This window comes from Ahaetulla prasina, chromosome 5, assembly GCF_028640845.1.
Source record: "Ahaetulla prasina isolate Xishuangbanna chromosome 5, ASM2864084v1, whole genome shotgun sequence".
NCBI lineage: Eukaryota > Metazoa > Chordata > Lepidosauria > Squamata > Colubridae > Ahaetulla > Ahaetulla prasina.
The window spans coordinates 121,851,533-121,870,161 of NC_080543.1; the positions used below are offsets into that span (position 1 = coordinate 121,851,533).

General features: G+C 43.2%; 1 protein-coding gene across 5 annotated transcripts in view; it reads right to left on the reverse strand.

The window, feature by feature from the left end:
- Positions 1-18,629, reverse strand: part of LMO7 (LIM domain 7) — a 193,121-nt gene that overhangs the window by 68,343 nt on the left and 106,149 nt on the right. For all 5 annotated transcript variants that reach the window (XM_058186709.1, XM_058186707.1, XM_058186708.1 and 2 more), the window contains exons 5-6: positions 3,055-3,085; positions 197-310 (exon numbers count right to left, since the gene is read on the reverse strand). In XM_058186709.1, the coding sequence (XP_058042692.1) occupies positions 197-310; positions 3,055-3,085 (145 nt within the window). The remainder of the gene's footprint in view (positions 1-196; positions 311-3,054; positions 3,086-18,629) is intronic.

The window sequence follows — 18,629 nt, forward strand, 5'->3', positions numbered from 1 at the left end:
CCTAAGTAAGGGGTTAGAATAGAAGACCTCCAATGACCTCTATCACTGGGAATCCATTCAAATTGTCAGTTTGACCCTCAAGTGCCTTGTAAAAGGTTTGTCGATCAAGGCAGATGCTGAACAAGGTACTATGAGAGAGATGGAGACACCTGTGACGCTTATCATTTCTAAAACGATCCTGCCACCGAGGCCTTACCTTGGTTAAAGCTTGTCCAAGCAATTTCTCAAAGGCTTTCAAATCCAGGTGGGGCCCATGATAATAAGGGCTACGAGCTGCTTTCCTGCCCAGCCAGTATAAGGTAATCAAAACCTTAAAAAGGACAGAATTATGGAGAATACTTAGAATGATTAAACACAGTTCAAGAAGCTATTATTCTCCAGTCTAACATTCTTGTAATAGAAAGCTAACCACAGATGCACAATTGCAGAATATGAGGGGTGGTGTTGTGTCTGCGCCCCCCGAGCCGGGCCTCCTGCCAGAAAGTGACTTGGAAAGTGAGGGGGAAGGGCTGTCAGGACTTACCTCGGGAGCACCGGCTTCCCTGGCTCAGCTCTAGGAGCCAGAGGAAGGCCAGGTGGAAGAGATAACGAGGCCTCCATCCCCTGACTCTTTCCCCCAGCCCAGGCCACGCCTCCAGACCCAGCTGATGGCAATCAGGCCTGGCTGGACCCTAGGTTTCGTAGGCAGGAGAGGCGGGAACAACAGAAGCAGGGGTGGGGCAGGCCTAGGAAGTGCTGAGTCATGGAGCCACACACCACAGGATATAAAGGCAGCAAGAGCTGCTGTGCCTCTTCGTAGCAGGCAAATTAACTGCTTAACTAAGAGCTGAAGTTTGTTCCTGGGTTACTCATTGGCGTCGAGGGAGATAACAGAGACACTTGGCAGATGCTCGCTATTTTGCTGCCAGAGCTGATAGTGCCGGCTAATTAATCCATCGCTCGGATGGAGGCAAGGGGGGACAGAACAGGTGGTCTCTTTGGACTACATTCTGCATCCAGGGCAGGGCTTGTCCATCCTCAATCCCCGAGTTTTAAGCCAGCCCACCATATCTCAGTGTAAAGGATCTGTCTCAATGATAACTAGGCCTAAGGTGTGAAATGTTGTAAAAGTAACAACCAGCAACTGTTATCTGGAAGGGAACCTTAACTAGAGTAGATCCTCAAGCAGAGATGTCACATGGGAGAATGTCATGAGCTAGAGTAGAACTTCTTCAAGGGCACTTCCGTGTCAAGAGCACCATTTTTTTTACAACTTTCAAATTATTTATTTAACTAGGCATTAGATTTATGTCCTTCAGGAATCCAAGTGGCTCCCCTCTATTTCCACATCTCCCCACAATGAACATGATAATCAAGTCACCCAGGGAGATGTGCAAAGCTGAGGTCAGTCTGACGCTAGATCTTTCCAATTCTATCCCCACACTCCATAAGTACTACACCATCCCAGCTCTTCTGTTAAAGATTTACTTCAAACTGATAGCTAAAAATCAGCATTTCTGTTCTAGTTCACAAGCATTCACCCCAGTGGTGAAATCCATTTTTTTTACTACCGGTTCTATGGGCGTGACTTGATGGGTGTGGCATGGCTTGGTGGGGATGGCTTGGTGGGCATGGTATGGGAAGGAGACTGCAAAATCACCATTACCACCCCACTCCGGGGCCAGCCAGAGGTGGTTTTTGCCAGTTCTCCAAACTACTCAACATTTCCGCTGCCGGTTCTCCAGAACCTGTCAGAACCTGCTGGATTTCACCCCCGATTCACCCCAAGATCCTTAGGCAGGATTACCTAATACTGTTGGTGATACCAACTGCCAACACCCATAATTTCTTTTCATGCCCTGGTCCGGTGGTGGGTTTCAATTTTTTTTTACTACCGGTTCTGTGGGTGTGGCTTGGTGGGCATGGCATGGCTTAATGGGCGTGGCTTGGTGACATGGCAGGGGAAGGATACTGTAAAATCTCCATTCCATCTCCAATCCAGGGGAAGGTTATTGCAAAATCCCTATTTCCTTCTGATCAGCTAGGACTCAGGAGGCAGAGAATAGATGGGGGCAGGGGCAGTCAGAATTTCTACTACCGGTTCTCCAAACTACTCAAAATTTCTGCTACCGGTTCTCCAGAACTGGTCAGAACCTGCTGAAACCCACCTCTGCTCTAGTCACATGAGCATCATTCAGAAATCAACCCTTTCAACAGCTACAGGCAATGCTTCCACAAGAGTATCTTTTGCACAGTGAATGGTGTTTCTATACCACCACCTTCTCCCTTAAGGCCTCTCCAGGTCCACCTAACATACTTAAAAAGAAACAGGCAGGACCAGAAGTTCCTGAACGCAGCTGCTTAACACTTCCCCAATTCTTCCTTCTTCCAGCTGAAATAAATCCTGGAAACTCAGCTGGAAAAGAGAAAAGCTCAACATAAAATTCCTACGTGTTTGATCCTCCACCACTGCTCCACCCAACAAAAGCTTGCTAGTTACTTATATTAAGAATAAGTCTCTTATAATGTTTACTTGGAGACAGGATGGCTCAGTGGTTAAAGACACAGAGTTTATCAGCTGGAAAGCTTGATAGCCCAGGTTCAAGACCCAAGCGCCAGGTGATGGGATGAGGTCCTGTTACTTGCTCCAGCTCCTGCCCATCTGACAATTCAAAAGCATGCAAATGCGAGTAGATTAATAGGTACCACTTTGGTGGGAAGCTAACAGTGTTCGGTGTGCTTTGGTGTACAGCCATGCTGGCCATATGACCATGGAAAGTGTTTTCGGACAACACTGGCTCCCTCGGCTAAGAAATGGAGGTGAGGACCGCCCCATAGAGTTGGATATGATTGGAGAGGGAAAACCTTAACTTTTGTCTAATATTTACTTCACAGTTGGAATCATAAAATGTACTGAACCCAAAAGAAATAACCAGCTCACATTATGGCTGTACTGATCCTGGACTTCTGCATAACAAGAACTAGGTAAAAGTATCACACCTATTTTTTCTTCCTTAATCTATCAATATGTGGATCAAACTAAAAGCAAAAAGAAAGAAAAAATGCGTATCTTACATTTTTTATTCTTCGGTCAGTTTCTTCTTGTCTGCAAGAAATACAGAGATTTAACTTAGATTAATAGTTTAGCACAACTAATACAGAGCAGTAATTGCAAAACAAAACTGTCTGCCATAGTCCATCATCACGCAATTAATGCAGACCATAATATTCAAAGAAAGGGTTCTTTAAAGCAGAAAATTCCAGATGCTTAGAGAACTCTTACATCCCACCCAAAGCACAGCAAAAGGGAGAAGAATCATCTCTTTCATTGGGAATTTCAAAGTCCTCAAGTTCTACAGAAGAATTTAAAATATAGAATCCCGCAAAACTCCATCTGTTGATTAAGCTGGAAGAACTACATTTTGCCCGATAGAGAATTTCACTGGAAAAATAAAAAGCAAATCTTTTTGTTGTCTGAGAAAATTGGACTCCCTTGAGAAGGAATTTTCTCAAGAAGAAATCTTCAGAGAATGGCAGGACTTGCTTGCCATTCTGCAAATCCAGTGGCTGATTGAATAGCCAACACTCGTTATAACAAGTCTCAAACTAGAATAGAATAAAATAGAATTTTTTTATTGGCCAAGTGTGATTGGACACAGAAGGAATTTGTCTTGGTACATAGGCTCTCAGTGTACATAAAAAGACAAGATACATTCATCAAGTTACAACACTTACAACACTTAGTGATGGTCACAGGGTACAAATTTAACACTTAATGATACAACACTTCATGATAATCATAGGGTACAAATAAGCAATCAGGAAACAATCAATATCAATATAAATCATAAGGATTACCAGCAACAAAGTTACAGTCATACAGTTTATTACCAGTTTGTCATAAATTACCAGTTTGTCATTGTGTTTCTCCGTATTGACAGAAAGTTTACTACTTTAAAGGTAAAGGTAAAGGTTCCCCTCGCACATACGTACTAGTTGTTGCCGACTCTAGGGGGCGGTGCTCATCTCCGTTTCAAAACCAAAGAGCCAGCGCTGTCCGAAGACGTCTCCGTGGTCATGTGGCCAGCATGACTCAACGCCAAAGGCGCATGGAATGCTGTTACCTTCCCACCAAAGGTGGTCCCTATTTTTTCTACTTGCATTTTTACGTGCTTTCAAAACTGCTAGGTTGGCAGAAGCTGGGACAAGTAACAGGAGCTCACCCCGTTACACAGTAGCACTAGGGATTCGAACCTCTGAGTTGCCGATCTTTCAGTCGACAAGCTCAACGTCCTAGCCCCTGAGCCACTGTGTCCCTACTACTTTACTACTTTACTTTACTTTACTTTACTTTACTTTACTTTACTTACTACTTTACTTCACTCCAATTCTAGGGGGGGAAATGGATCATTGGCACAGAATTCTTATTTAAGATTCACTTTTGTTTAATCAAATAGAAAATGAACTTGTGAATGAAGGTAAACATATGTGTCCCGGGATAATGTTGCAGGATCCAATCTGGCCCCAGAAGTTTAGTCTTCCAAGCTATTGGACTAGCAGTGGAGCCCATCTTTTTTTTTTTAAATAAAAGTTTATTCTTTTTAAACAAACAGTTAGAACAATTAATAAGTGGAACGACTTGCCTTCAGAAGTTGTGAATGCTCCAACGCTGGAAATTTTTAAGAAAACGTTGGATAACCATCTGACTGAGATGGTGTAGGGTTTCCTGCCTGGGCAGGGGGTTGGACTAGAAGGCCTCCAAGGTCCCTTCCAACTCTGATGTTATGTTATGTTATGTTATACAAACGAATAATACATCCTTAATCATTCAGTGTTTCATCTGAGTGCATATTTTGTGTCTTCTACTCCCTCTTCCATCACTTTCATATTATATTTCTATCATACCTTTATATTTTCATTTAGATTATTACATCATTCTTCCCAAATTTCTTATGTTCATATTAATTCATCAATTAACTAAATTTGTACATATATCTCTTCTCTAACCACTGATATAATTGCCCCCATACTTTAAAATACTCCAATCCTTCCTTTTCTTTAATTACCAATGTTAATCTATTCATTTCTGCACATTCCAATATTTTCTTAATTACTTCTTCCTTGCTGGAGCCCAGCTTCAGGAAACTTCTCTCTCACCGGCATGAGTCCCAAAGCATGGAAGACTTAAAACTCTGGTACCAGTGACTGACCCACATTGCATCCTGCAAAACTGAACTCGCAACCGTGACCAGGAATGGAGGATGATGATTTGATTTCCAAAGGCCAGACATCACATCATTGATGATAAATATTTGCAGATCACTCGCATCCTGGACATAAACTGTTTCAACTCCTACCCTCAAAACGACGCTATAGAGCACTGCACACCAGAACAACTAGACACAAGAACAGTTTTTCCCCGAAGGCCATCACTCTGCTAAACAAATAATTCCATAAACACTGTCAGACTATTTACTGAATCTGCACTACTATTAATCGTTTCATAGTTCCCATCACCAATCTCTTTCCACTTATGACTGTATGACTATAACTTGTTGCTGGCAATCCTTATGAATTATATTGATATATTGACCATCAATTGTTTTGTAAATGTTGTACCTTGATGAAGGTATCTTTTCTTTTATGTACACTGAGAGCATATGCACCAAGACAAATTCCTTGTGTGTCCAATCACACTTGGCCAATAAAATTCTATTCTATTCTATTCTATTCTATTCTATTCTATTCTATTCTATTCTATTCTATTCTATTCTATTCTATAAAGCCTTAGTAAGTTCACACATGGAATACACATCCAGTTTTGGTCACCACACTATAAAAAAAAAAGATGTTGAGACTCTAGAAAGAGTACAAAGAAGAGCAACAAAGATGATTAGGGGACTGGAGGCTAAAACATATGAAGAACCATTAGAGGAACTGGGCATGGCTAGTCTAGTGAAGAGAAGGAGCAGGGCAGACATGATAACAGTGTTCCAATACTTGAGGGGCTGCCACAGAGAGGAGGGGGTCAAGCTATTTTCCAAAGTACCTGAAGGCCAGACAAAGAATAATGGATGGAAACTGATTGAGAGATTCAGCCTAGAAACAAGGAGAAATTTTCTGACAGTGAGAACAATCAACCAATGGAACAGAAGTTGCCTTCAGAAGTTGTGGGAGCTTCATCATTGGACACTTTCAAGGAGAGACTGGACTGCCATCTGTCAGAAATGGTGGAGGGTCTCCTGCTTGGGCAGGGGGTTGGACTAGATGACCTAAAAGGTCTCTTCCAACTCTCTGATTTTGTTCTGTTCTGATGGTACAAGAGTGAGATGCCTTCAGAGGGAGGCACCATGGGAATGACATGCCTCCAGTTGTCCTGTTTAAAACTACTAATTTATATATTAGATAATTTATGGTAGATGCAGAAAATTCATCCCTGAATTTTTAACAATGTGTAGGTTGGTTGCCCAACCTACACTTGAACTGCCACATCTCTGGACCAGTTGGAGAAAGAAATCTCTTCCTGAATGTGCAACATCAATTTTAGAGACAAAACATACTTAGAAGGAGATTCATTTCACTTCAAGATACCATAACTGATTTATAAAATGATTCTACGAAATAAACGAGAAGATTGTTACAAGGAAAAACGAACAGGACGTTAGAGTGGAGAAATATGTTGGAAGTTATATCTTACGCACCGTTGCAAATCTATACAACCACCGAAATATACAATTTCATGCCTGTCATAATCATTTCTGTGACTTTTTATTCCCAACGATGGATTAATATTTGACTAATTCAAGTGCGGCGCGGGGGGGGGGGGGAGTAAATCCACGCATAATTTCATTTTCCTCACTTCACATTCTGAACATTTTATTATTGTTCCCAAGGGTGAAGGTTGCAAAACCCACCGTTTGCTTAATGGAGAAATAAAAACAGTAAAAGAAAATTAAGACACCAGCACTTCAAAGTGCTTCCTTCTCCCGGCCAATACAAATATTTCTATTATATTTACAGTTGGAACAGGAGAAGAATGTTCTTTTTGATTGCTCTGAACTCGGAAACAGGATACCACGTGGCCTGGTTAAGACAGATTTTGCATTCGATAGTTCAGTCTGGGACTCACAGAAAGCTGAGGGGGCTGGTTTAAATAGGGTTTATTCAAGGAAATGCAGACAGCTCAGCCAATCAGGAGAAGGATTGAGGTGGCTAATCAATCAAGCCTTCTGAAACCCTTAAAAGTTTGCTACTGGAAAAAACGTTTTGAGTCTCATCAGCTTAACAAATTGTTGAGATGCTTGAAATTGCTAGCACCTAAAGAACATTTCCATCAGGGTCATGGCACTGAGTTTATAAAATGTGCTAGATTTCTGCTTAGTTTTTGTTTTCTTTGTTCTCTTTCTTTTCAATGATATTTCCTCTTGGCTCTTATATTATTAGCTCTTTTGTTCTCAGAAAGTCACAGATGAAACTGAAGATAAAGTCCCTGAAGTGTTTTTTTTCCAATAGCTGCCATAGAAATGAGTAGCAAACTCATTTCTTAGTGCTCTTCACCTGTTAAGGATAGAGGTCGTGATATGGAATCCTGAACAGGACTAAGCGGCATCAAAGAACAATGGTGTCTCAACTATCTGCCAGTTGACATAGATATGATAGTGTATGGGTCCCATCTGCTTAAAAGGTAAAAGTAAAGGTTCCCCTTGCACATATGTGCTAGTCGTTCCCAACTCTAGGGAGCAGTGCTCATCTCCGTTTCAAAACCGAAGAGCCAGCGCTGTCCGAAGACGTCTCCATGGTCATGTGGCTGGCATAACTAAACTCCAAAGGCGCACGGAACACTGTTACCTTCCCACCAAAGGTGGTCCCTATTTTTCTACTTGCATTTTTTTACATGCTTTCGAACTGCTAGGTTGTAGCAAGTAACGGGAACTCATCCCGTTACGCAAGCACTAGGGATTCGAACTGCTGAACTGCCGACCTTTCCATCAACAAGCTCAACGTCTTAGCCACTGAGCCACCATGTCCCATCTGCTTAGAACAGGCCTAACCCTAATCCTAACCCTCAGATATAGCCTGTTTCCCATTATTTATGCTGCTCTTGTATCAGCTCCCAGTAAGATTAAGACCAGTTCATCGGTTCACAGGGAAGCCATGCTTAATGGCCCATCAAGGAGATAGGAGATAGGAGCTCTTTGCCTACTTGAGGACACGTAGGGGGTCCGCTGAACCAACTTGCTCAGACTGAATATTTTTGGAGCAAAACATTTCAAACCAAAAAGAAAAGAAGTCCAGTTGCCATGACTCAACTTCCAGACATCTGAAGGCTGACTTTGTCAGTCTTTCAGTGTCTCCCTATCATTCTGCCCACAGCTTTGGATCATACTCTTTACCGCTCTGCACAGCTGCACATTCCTCTGCCCATCACCCGCCCCAATTTCAGACAATACCCTCAGTCAGCAGGGCTTGGTAAGAACAGATGCCCTGGTTAGACTTAAGACTTAGAATAACTTTATTGTCGCTTTAAATGTATACCAATCAATATACATTAAAATGAAATTTTGTTGCATACAGCTCTCAAAGGGCCACCACCTCCAATACACGCTACGTAAACATGACAAATAAATAAACAAATAAACAAATAAATAAATATGCAAATACCCACATACGCAGATATAATATATGACACAGAGAAACAACACAGTCTAGTTCGGATGTATGCATGTACATGGCAAGAGAAATGAATCTTGCGAGTTTACCAGGCGGATGGCATAAAGAACAAAGCTGTTACAGAATCTAGTAGTCCTGATATAGATACTTCAAAATCTCCTCCCAGAAGGGAGCAACAGAAACAAAACGTAAAATGGGTGTGTGGGGTCTCTTAACAATGTTTTGAGTTCTAAGCACATAGCGCTTATAAGCAGTATCCTGAATAATGGGAAGCGAGCTTCTTATAATCTTCTCTGCTGTCCTTACCACTCTCTGTATGGACTTTTTATCAGAGGCGCTGCTGCCACCAAACCAAACAGTTGTTTGTTTTAGATTCAGGGAGCTGATCTGACTAGCCGTGCTGTTATCTGCTGTCCCCTTCTATTTAATAAAGAATTTATCTTTTTTTTTTTTCAGGGTCACCTGAGTAGACTTTTACAGACTCTTTACAGACTCTTTTAAGACTCTACTGACTTTTAGCTATACAATTTGTGATGAACACCCTTTGAATGGTGTGGGAGTAGGCACAGATTTTCAGAGGAAAAAAATTGCAGACAACAGGAGCTAGGAGTACCACTTAGGTGACCCTGAGGACACAGATAAACCTCCAAGTGCTTCAATGACTCTCCAAAAAGATGCAAATGACCAGCTGTCTGCAAGGAATATGAAAAGTTGAACTCCTGAAATGTTGATGCCCATTGCTTGTCACTTAAAAAGCTGTTTGGCTGGATCACAAAGTACTGCACACACGACAAAACCAAAATTTGTATTTTCCAGCCATGGCAGACTTATAGTGTAGTGCCTCTTTCTGTGCCCAGATGCATGACAATGAGGAACTTTAAAACTTTGAATACTGAAAACACTTGAAGAGTTTAAAAATCACAAGTTTAGATGTTGGCTAAATCTGCACTTGCTAAAGAAGCTAAAAACAAACATGTCATCTGTTTTTAAAATTAAAAGACAAAAAAAAAATGACCTCATAAATAAACATCCATTTTGTCCAAAATATAAGTATGGTATGTTTTTATCTTCTATAGACTGAAATAAAAGATTGCAGGATAAATAGAAAGCACAAAAGAGAAGGCCAAGACATGACAAAAGGGATTTCTTGGAAAGCAGAAAAGCTTGTGGCTTCCTTTTTTTTAAATGCCCCAAAGCAATCTGAATTTAAAAAGAAGAAACTACTGGGGGGTGGGGGGAGGAAATTACTGTGGTTGTAAGATGAGCATTTTTTTAATTGATTTGTGCATTTCTTGTCTTTTGAACCTTAGAGATAAAGGTTTATTATCCCTGCTTTACAATCTGCTGATAATATACAGCTTATTAGGTTCTGCTTTTCTTGCTTTGAATTATGCAACTGAAATGTGACAATATATAGCCGTGCTGGCGAACCTATGGCATTCATGCCACCGGTGGCATGCGGAGCCATATCTGTAGTGTTGGAAGAAATATCCATCTGGGTTCAGTTCCAAGTGGGGACAAAGACACTGGAAACATGGAGGCTGCTTGGAAAGATGGTTTAATGGTGGTCAGGATCACATGGCTTGAGATCCTGAACACAAAAGGGGCTGAGATCCTGTCTGCTCCCTGGTTTTATGCTTTTTCTGAGCTTTGAACTTTCTGGGGCACAGGAAGAATATCCTGATTGGTTGTCAGACTCCCAGGGGGTGGGAGTCTTAGCTAGCCTTGCTGGCTGATGTAATCTTCCCAGGTGCCATGTGGTGAGTTTCAGTTCTAGATGGGTTCTATTATGATGCAGATGATGGCCCATTAGCAAAGGTGGGGGGTGGCAGGAAGTTGCAGGGAGCTGCTTTGTCTTTAAAACATGTTTCTCCATTTCTCATCCAGGGAAATATATTCTGCCTTTTAAGTATTTTCTAAAATATTTCATTCTTGTAGGAGGGGGGTGGGTGCTAAATTCCTACAGTAGGCACGCGAGCGTTGCCCTAGCTCAGCTTCAGCGCATATGCCTTCTGGCCTTCTGGTCCCACCGGCCTCCGGAGGTGCTCCGGGAAGGGGGAAAGGCTGTTTTTGCCCTCCCTAGGCTCCTAAAAAGCCTCTGGAGCCTGGAGAGAGTGAAAAACGGGCCTTCCGGTCCCACCAGAAGTCGGGAAATGGGCCGCTTCCATCCTCCAGAGGGCCTCTGGAGTGGGGTGGAGAAGGCCCTCTGGAGGATGGAAGCGGCGCATTTCCCGACTTCCGGTGGGACCGGAAGGCCCGTTTTTCACTCTCTCCAGGCTCCATTTGCCTTCCCCAGGCTCCAAGAAAGCCTCTGGAGAGGATGAAAAACGGGCCTAATGGGCCCACTGTGCCATTGTGTACCAAAAGTGGGGGGAATGCGGGTGGTCGCATGTGCGTCCATGGGGGGGGGGAGTGCATTGAATTATGGGAGTGGGTATGTGTGTGAATGCCCCCCCCCGTGCTCCCCTTGCTTTTGGCACAAGACGGCAAAAAGATTATCTATCACTGATGTATAAAATGCCTCGGTTATGAGATTATGCATGTCAACGGTTTGTATCTTTCCTTCAAAGAGAGGAAAAGAAGCGTTCAGGATTTCCTTGGTTGTCTATGATGGTTGGCTTGCATAGCCTGTACCTTGATTTGGGGAGAGAGAAGAACAGAAAAAAAGAGTTGGAAGGGACATTGGAGATCTTCTAGTCCAACCTCCTGCTTAAGCAGGAGACCCTATTCCAGGGGTCGGCAACCTTAAACACTCAAAGAGCCACAAAGATCCTGACCGGAAACCCCCATTCAATTCTGGAGCTGACCAGAAGTCTGGTTCCCACATCATAGCCTCCTCCTAGCACGGCGTCTTTTTTCCTCTGCTAACCAGAAGTCCAGTTCCTCCACCTTAGAATCTCCTCCTAGTACAACATCCTTTTTCCTCTACCTGTCCTAACCAAAAGCCCTATCAATTGTGGAGGTGAACAGCAATAGGGAGCCGCAGCAGAAGGATGAAAGAGCCACATGCGGCTCCAGAGCCGCAGGTTGCTGACCCCTGCCCTATACCATTCCAGAGAAGTGGCTCTCCAGACTCTTCTTAAAAGCCTCCAGTGATGGAGCACCCACAACTTCTGAAGACAAGCCATTCCACTGGTTAATTGTTCTCACTGTTAGGAAATTCCTCCTTAGTTCTACGTTGCTTCTCTCCTTGATTAGTTTCCATCCGTTCTTTCTTGCCTTGCCTTCAGATGTTTTGAAAAATAGGTTGACCCCTATTTCTTTGTGGCAGCCCTTCAAATATTAGAAGAGCCCAAACAATGTCTGAACATATTAAGGTTTCGAGACATTAATTTCAACTACTTACTGTTATAATATTTGGTCCCCCAAACATTGTAAACAGAGGATTAATATAGTTGATGAAGATTAAAGGCATTAAGTTCTGTGTTTTGGATTCTTTTTTGCTATAACTGGGAAAACAAACTTTGAATATTTCCTTCCTTCCTTCCTTCCTTCCTTCCTTCCTTCCTTCCTTCCTTCCTTCCTTCCTTCCTTCCTTCCTTCCTTCCTTCCCTTCCTTCTCTGTATGAGCCTCATGGATGGGAGGCACATGGCTTATCTACTCAAGTGACCCACCAATTTCACAGCTATCCCTAATGTTAGAAATTAACCATCAATTACAGTGAGACTTCTTGGTGTTTCCTGAAGAACTTCTGGTGCAAGGGGATGTCTGACATGTGATATAAGGAAATGTAAATTAAGGCCATTTTTTTTTTTGGCAAATAGAAAATGAAATACAGACCTTTCCCCTTAGTCCACTGATCAAAACATCTCACTTGTTGTTACAAAGGTCCCCACTAGTGTCCTGGGTGCAGGCAATCCTATTTTTAGACCCGCCAATCATGTGTGGGGCTGCACTTATGTCCTTGTCCGCATAGCTATCGATCTATTCTGCTGCCCGAAATTAGCATCGTGCGTGAGTCATCCGCAAGAATTTTTCTGTTGGGCCTCTAAGGATACCAGCAGACAAACTTGGGAAGGTAATGTTCAAGTGCACAAATGGGTGTGAAGCAGCAGCAGGACTCTGGCAATTGTCCCCAACTGACTTTTTTTAAAAAAATAAAAATAAAATGTCTTTCTGAAAGAGAAATTTTTTTTCCAGAAGTTGTCTTGTGACTTGGTATATAGTATATACAGGCAGACATTATTTATCACAATTATGAAACTGTCTGGGACCTTTCAAAACAAGAGAAAACAGAGAAGCCGATTTAGGGTGGAAAGGACCAGTCAAGTTTCCATGCCCCAAAACATTTCTGCTGTCAGCAAGCAGGGGCTGGGTGATAAATACTTTCCTCCTTATTATAGCCGCTTGATCAAAAAAAAGCCTTTGAACATGTTCCAACATATACACATATAGACGGAATAAAAACAGATGCACACCCTTTGGGATTAAACCGTGCTAAATGAGAAGGGAAACTGATTGGACGTTCATTACCAGACCTTCAAAAGACATTCCAGGCCATCTACCTGTCATTCTTCTTCTTCTTTTTTTCTTTTGGTTACTTAAGGCCAAGAACAGAAACAGAATCTGGATGGTATCAAAACAGTTACTGAGACAGAAAGTCATCTCAGGTAAAGTGAACAGAAGTAACCTGGACTAACCATCCAGGTTCTGTTTTCTCCCTGCTTTGCGTAGTAACCACCAGTGACAAACCTCTCACACTCTCTCCTATACACGCAACATTCTAATTCATGGTTGGTCAACCTTCTAATCATCAGGAATGGCATTATATTTTTAAAAATGGGGATTAGATATCGGAGGGCCATGGAGTCCCCTCTTTTGCAAAAAGACAACCTCAAGGAGGTAGCTCTTATGACTAGACAGAAAACCTTCAGCCACCCAACTCCTTTTATGAGGATTATCAGCTAATAGTGGAATTCATTTTCTTGGTATAGTAGATGAACATGGTTTCTGCATTCCTAACAAAAATAAATGTGGAAAAGAACTCAGCTGTACTTTTCCACCCCGGACCACCCCAACGAAGCGGTCGAAGTGCTGTCCCGGTGCCTGGAAGCTGTACGGGTCTGGATGGGGAGAAACAGACTCAAGCTCAATCCCTCCAAGACGGAGTGGCTGTGGATGCCGGCATCCCGGTACAGTCAGCTGCACCCGCAGCTGACTGTTGAGGGCGAGTTAGTGGCCCCAAAGGAGGTGGTTCGCAACTTGGGCGTCCTCCTGGATGGACAGCTGTCTTTTGATGAACACCTGGCGGCCGTCGCCAGGAGGGCCTTTTACCAAGTTCGCTTGGTTCGCCAGTTGCGTCCCTTCCTTGACCGGGATGCCTTATGCAGGGTCACTCACGCTCTGGTTACGTCTAGGCTGGATTATTGCAATGCTCTCTACATGGGGCTGCCCTTGAGGTGCACCCGGAGGCTGCAGTTAGTCCAGAATGCAGCTGCGCGAGTAGTAATGGGAGCCGCTCGTGGCTCCCACGTGACATCGCTGCTCCGTAGCTTGCACTGGCTTCCTGTGGTCTTTCGGGTGCGCTTCAAGATTTTGGTAACTATCTTTAAAGCGCTCCATGGCTTAGGACCCGGGTACTTACGAGACCGCCTGCTGTTACCCTTTGCCTCCCACCGACCCGTGCGCTCTCACAGAGAGGGTCTTCTCAGGGTGCCGTCCGCCAAACAGTGTCAGCTGGCGGCCCCCAGGAGTAGGGCCTTCTCTGTGGGGGCAGTGACGCTCTGGAACGAACTTCCCCCTGGCCTGCGTCAAGTGCCTGATCTTCGGACCTTCCGTCGTGAGCTCAAAACATATCTATTTATTAAAGCGGGACTGGCATAATTTGTGTTGAATTTTAAATTGGGCATTCTTAATATTTTAAATTTTTAAATCTAAATTTTAATAATCAGCCTTTAAAATTTGCTCTTTTTAAATGTTGTTTTAAATTGTATATATTTTGTTTTTATTCTGGCTGTACACCGCCCTGAGTCCTTCGGGAGAAGGGCGGTATAAAAATTTAATAAAATAATATAAAAATTTAATAAAATAAATAAATAAAATAATAAAACCTGAGAAGAGACTTGATATCAGTGTGCAGGTACATAACGGGGGTGGGCGGGGGGAAGATAGCAAAATAAGGAGACAGAGGGATAGAGAAATAAGGAGAGAGAAATAAGGAGAGGGAGAGGGAGAGAGAAAAATAAGGAGAGAGAGCGAGAGAAATAAGGAAAGGGAGAGAGAGAGAGAGAAAAATAAGGAGAGGGAGAGAGAAATAAGGAGAGGGAGAGAGAAATAAGGAGGGGGAGAGAGAGAGAGAGAAAGAACTAAGGAGAGGGAGAGAGAACTAAGGAGAGGGAGAGAGAAATAAGGAGGGGAGAGAGAGAGAAATAAGGAGTGGGAGAGAAATAAGGAGAGGGAGAGAGAAATAAGGAGGGGGGGAGAGAGAGAGAGAAAGAACTAAGGAGAGGGAGAGAGAACTAAGGAGAGGGAGAGAGAAATAAGGAGGGGGAGAGAGAGAGAGAAATAAGGAGTGGGAGAGAGAAATAAGGAGAGGGAGAGAGAAATAAGGAGGGGGGGAGAGAGAAAGAACTAGGGAGAGAAAGAGAAAAATAAGGAGAGGGAGAGAGAAAGAGAGAGAGAGAGAGAGAAAGAGAAATAAGGAGAGAGAGAAGATGGATAGGAACTATTTTTCATTGGCAGAGAAACTAGGACCAGAAATAAGGGATCCAAGCTCCAGCCACCTCAGTTTCATTTCAACATAAGGAAAAACTGATGGTAAGAGCTGCAAAGCATGGAACAGACTATCCTGGGAGATTGCAGTAAGATTTTTCCAAAGAGGCTGGCCAGCCACTTCTCAAAGGTTTATTTATTTAGCGTAAGGTTCATTAGTCTTTCTGCAGGTTGCAGCGGTTTGGCTCCTCATTATCCCTTCCATCTCCACAATTCTATGATGCTATGACTTTCGGAAGAGCTGGCTACCAAAGGGAGTTATTAAGGAAGATACTCAACAACAACAAACTTTGTAGTCGGATTAAAAGAAGGCGCAACAAAGACAAAGCTATATAAATCTATGACACACATATATACCTCTTCGTCTCCAAGCTAGAACATTATTCATCTCTCTGTAAGACGCCTACCTACTCCAGATTCTACACACATTATGTATGGTTTAGCCACTGATCAACATAGATAATCTCATGATCCTATTGTATAGATAAGATATGGAAAGTACTCATGGGACATTCCTGCACATGAATAAATAGCCGTAAAGTAGAAATACAGAAGGAGAGACAATGGCATTTAAATGTTCGGTGGAGGTAGGAGACATTCCCTGAACATTTCCTGCAATTTAGAAATTCAGTTATACTTCGCTTAATTTTTACATGGGGATGTAAAGCTTTAAAAAATGCTGCAGTACGCCCAGGTTCGATTCCATCCTTAACATGACCTCAAGAGAACTTTCCTTTTCCAGTCTGCAGTGAATGAATGAGTTCAAAACATGAGGTTGGTTTAAGGAACAATCGCATCGCCTGTCTAGGATTAAATCCAGAATGAAAATAGCCTCTAAAAAGGAACTGCTGCTAATAGTTCATTACTGTAGTAACTTCAGTAGCAGCTATCAAGATATTCTGGATTTAACAGACCTTCACAGAATATCAGAGTTGGAAGAGATCTTCTAGTCCAACCCCTGCTCGAGCAGAGATCTTATACCAATGGCAGAAGAAGTAGCTGTCCAGTCTCTATTTAAAAGCCTCCAGTGATGGAGCACCCACAACTTCTGGAGTCAAGTTGTTCCATTGGTTAATTGTTCTCACTGTTAGGAAATTTCTCCTTAGTTCTAGGTTGCTTCGCTCCTTGATTAGTTTCCACCCATTGCTTCTTGTCCTATTCTCAGGTGCTTTGGAGAATAGCTTGATTCCCTCTTCTTTGTGGCAACCCCTGAGATATTGAAACACTGCTATCATGTCTCCCCTAGTCCTTCTTTTCACTAGATTAGCTAACTTCAGTTCTACAAAAGGCTGGATTGAAACAGTAGAGTTCTTCCCAGGGGTGAAATCTACTTACCTTCCTTACCGGTCCAGAAGTGCATGTGCTGTGCGTGCCCGCTCACTTTGCTCGTGCGCACATCACATGCGCACGCAGACCATCTGCGCATGCACAAAACCTTCTGCGTATTCGCAGAAGGTAAAAAACACATTACTTCCTGGTTAAAACCAGGAAGTAAGGACACCCAGGCGGGTGAGCGGAGCTTCGCTCCCCCATCACTATTGGATCGCTGAAATACCGGCCATGATCACTACTGGATCACGTGATCCAGTCTGATCAGGGAGCATTTCACCCCTGGTTCTTCCTAATCTTTACTAGGGTTGTTGTAAGTCTAAGTGAAGAACACTGACACTTCCCAAACTCCACTGAAGATGTTACCTAGCCTGGCAACAAAATGTTCAGAAACCAACCCACAAGCTCGGAACACGAACTTCCACACCAATTCTAAGTGAATTTCTAATCAAACTAATTTCTTCATCTCAAGATGTCTGACGGTTTGTGGCCCAGTAAGGTCAATGAGAAGGAGGACATCCTTCACTTCCTATGATGAAGAAATTACACTACTATGGTGGATTGAGGCAGGCTGCTGGGGGTTCGGAAGAACCTCTAGCTAAGATTCTGTGCAGTTTGGAAAAACCCCAAATCCCACTCCTGGATGGCCCCACTCACCCCACCTCAGAGTCCCCACACGGCCCATTTTGGATACAGGTAAGTGCAGGGCATGCACGGAGGCTCAGGGAAGGTGAAAAACGGGCCTACCAGAAGAGGGCCTCCGGAGCCTGGGGAGGGCATTTTCACCCTCCCGGAGGCACGAGAAAAGCCTCTGAAGCCCGGGGAAGGCAAAAATGCCCCCCCCGCGCCATGGTGTAGGAGGCCAACTAGGCCACGCCCACCCAGCAACCGAGCAGAGGACATCTTGCTAACATTTTTGAAGCCCATCCCTGGATTGGGGTCTATCAATGGTTCCACAGGGAAGCATTTCCTACAATTGTCATGATCCATGTTGCCTCTGACTACTTTCAAGACCATTGAAGGCAAAGTTCTCAGTGAAATTCCAACTGGGAAAGGCTTCTGTTCAGGTTTTCCTACTGCTGAAGGAACTAGTACCTGTATACATTTCTGCCAATCTTTAGCACCGTAGATGTGAAATGTCTATTGAAGAAATTTATTTGACTAATTTATTTACCGTTTTGCCACCGCTCCTACTCCAGAGTGACAGAATTAAATTTCAGGCACATTAGATCTGTGCACACATTAAATACTCCATCCAGGAAAAGAGCTTTTGGGTGTTAAGATAATAACTAACCAATAACCGTACATCTGGATACAGAATTCACAGTTTCATCCTAAATCTGCTTCACAGGTAAATTCCTCCTGCAAAGTTCAAAGGTACTTAATTACTATAATCTGTGGAAGACTGCAGAGTCAGACATCTATAGAATTAAGGCAATTTAGACTAATTATTAAGAGAATTGCTTAAGAGTTCATAAATCAACATAAGAAACAGACAGGCTTAGGCAGAAAATTCAAGGTCCTGCACTATTATGCAATAAGCAACTGAAGGTCACCTCCTGATATAGATACATTTTTTAGCAATAGCAACAGCACTTAGACTTATAGACCACTTCATAGTGCTTTTAGAGCCCTCTCTAAGCGGTTTACAGAGTCAGCCTATTGCTCCCCAACAATCTGGGTCCTCATTTTACCCACCTTGGAAGGCTGAGTCAACCTTGAGCTGGTGAGAATCGAACTGCCAAACTGCGGGCAGTCAGCAGTCAACAGAAGTAGCTTGCAGTACTGCACTCTAACCACTGTACCACCGCGGCTTTCGGTGAAGAAACGCTCATAATGCTTGTGTTGCAAAACCAGATGGGGAGAGACATCTGGGTTAAGGCCTCATTCAGGATATCGCCTCACCATTCACTGGGAATTCACATGGAATCAAGCCCAA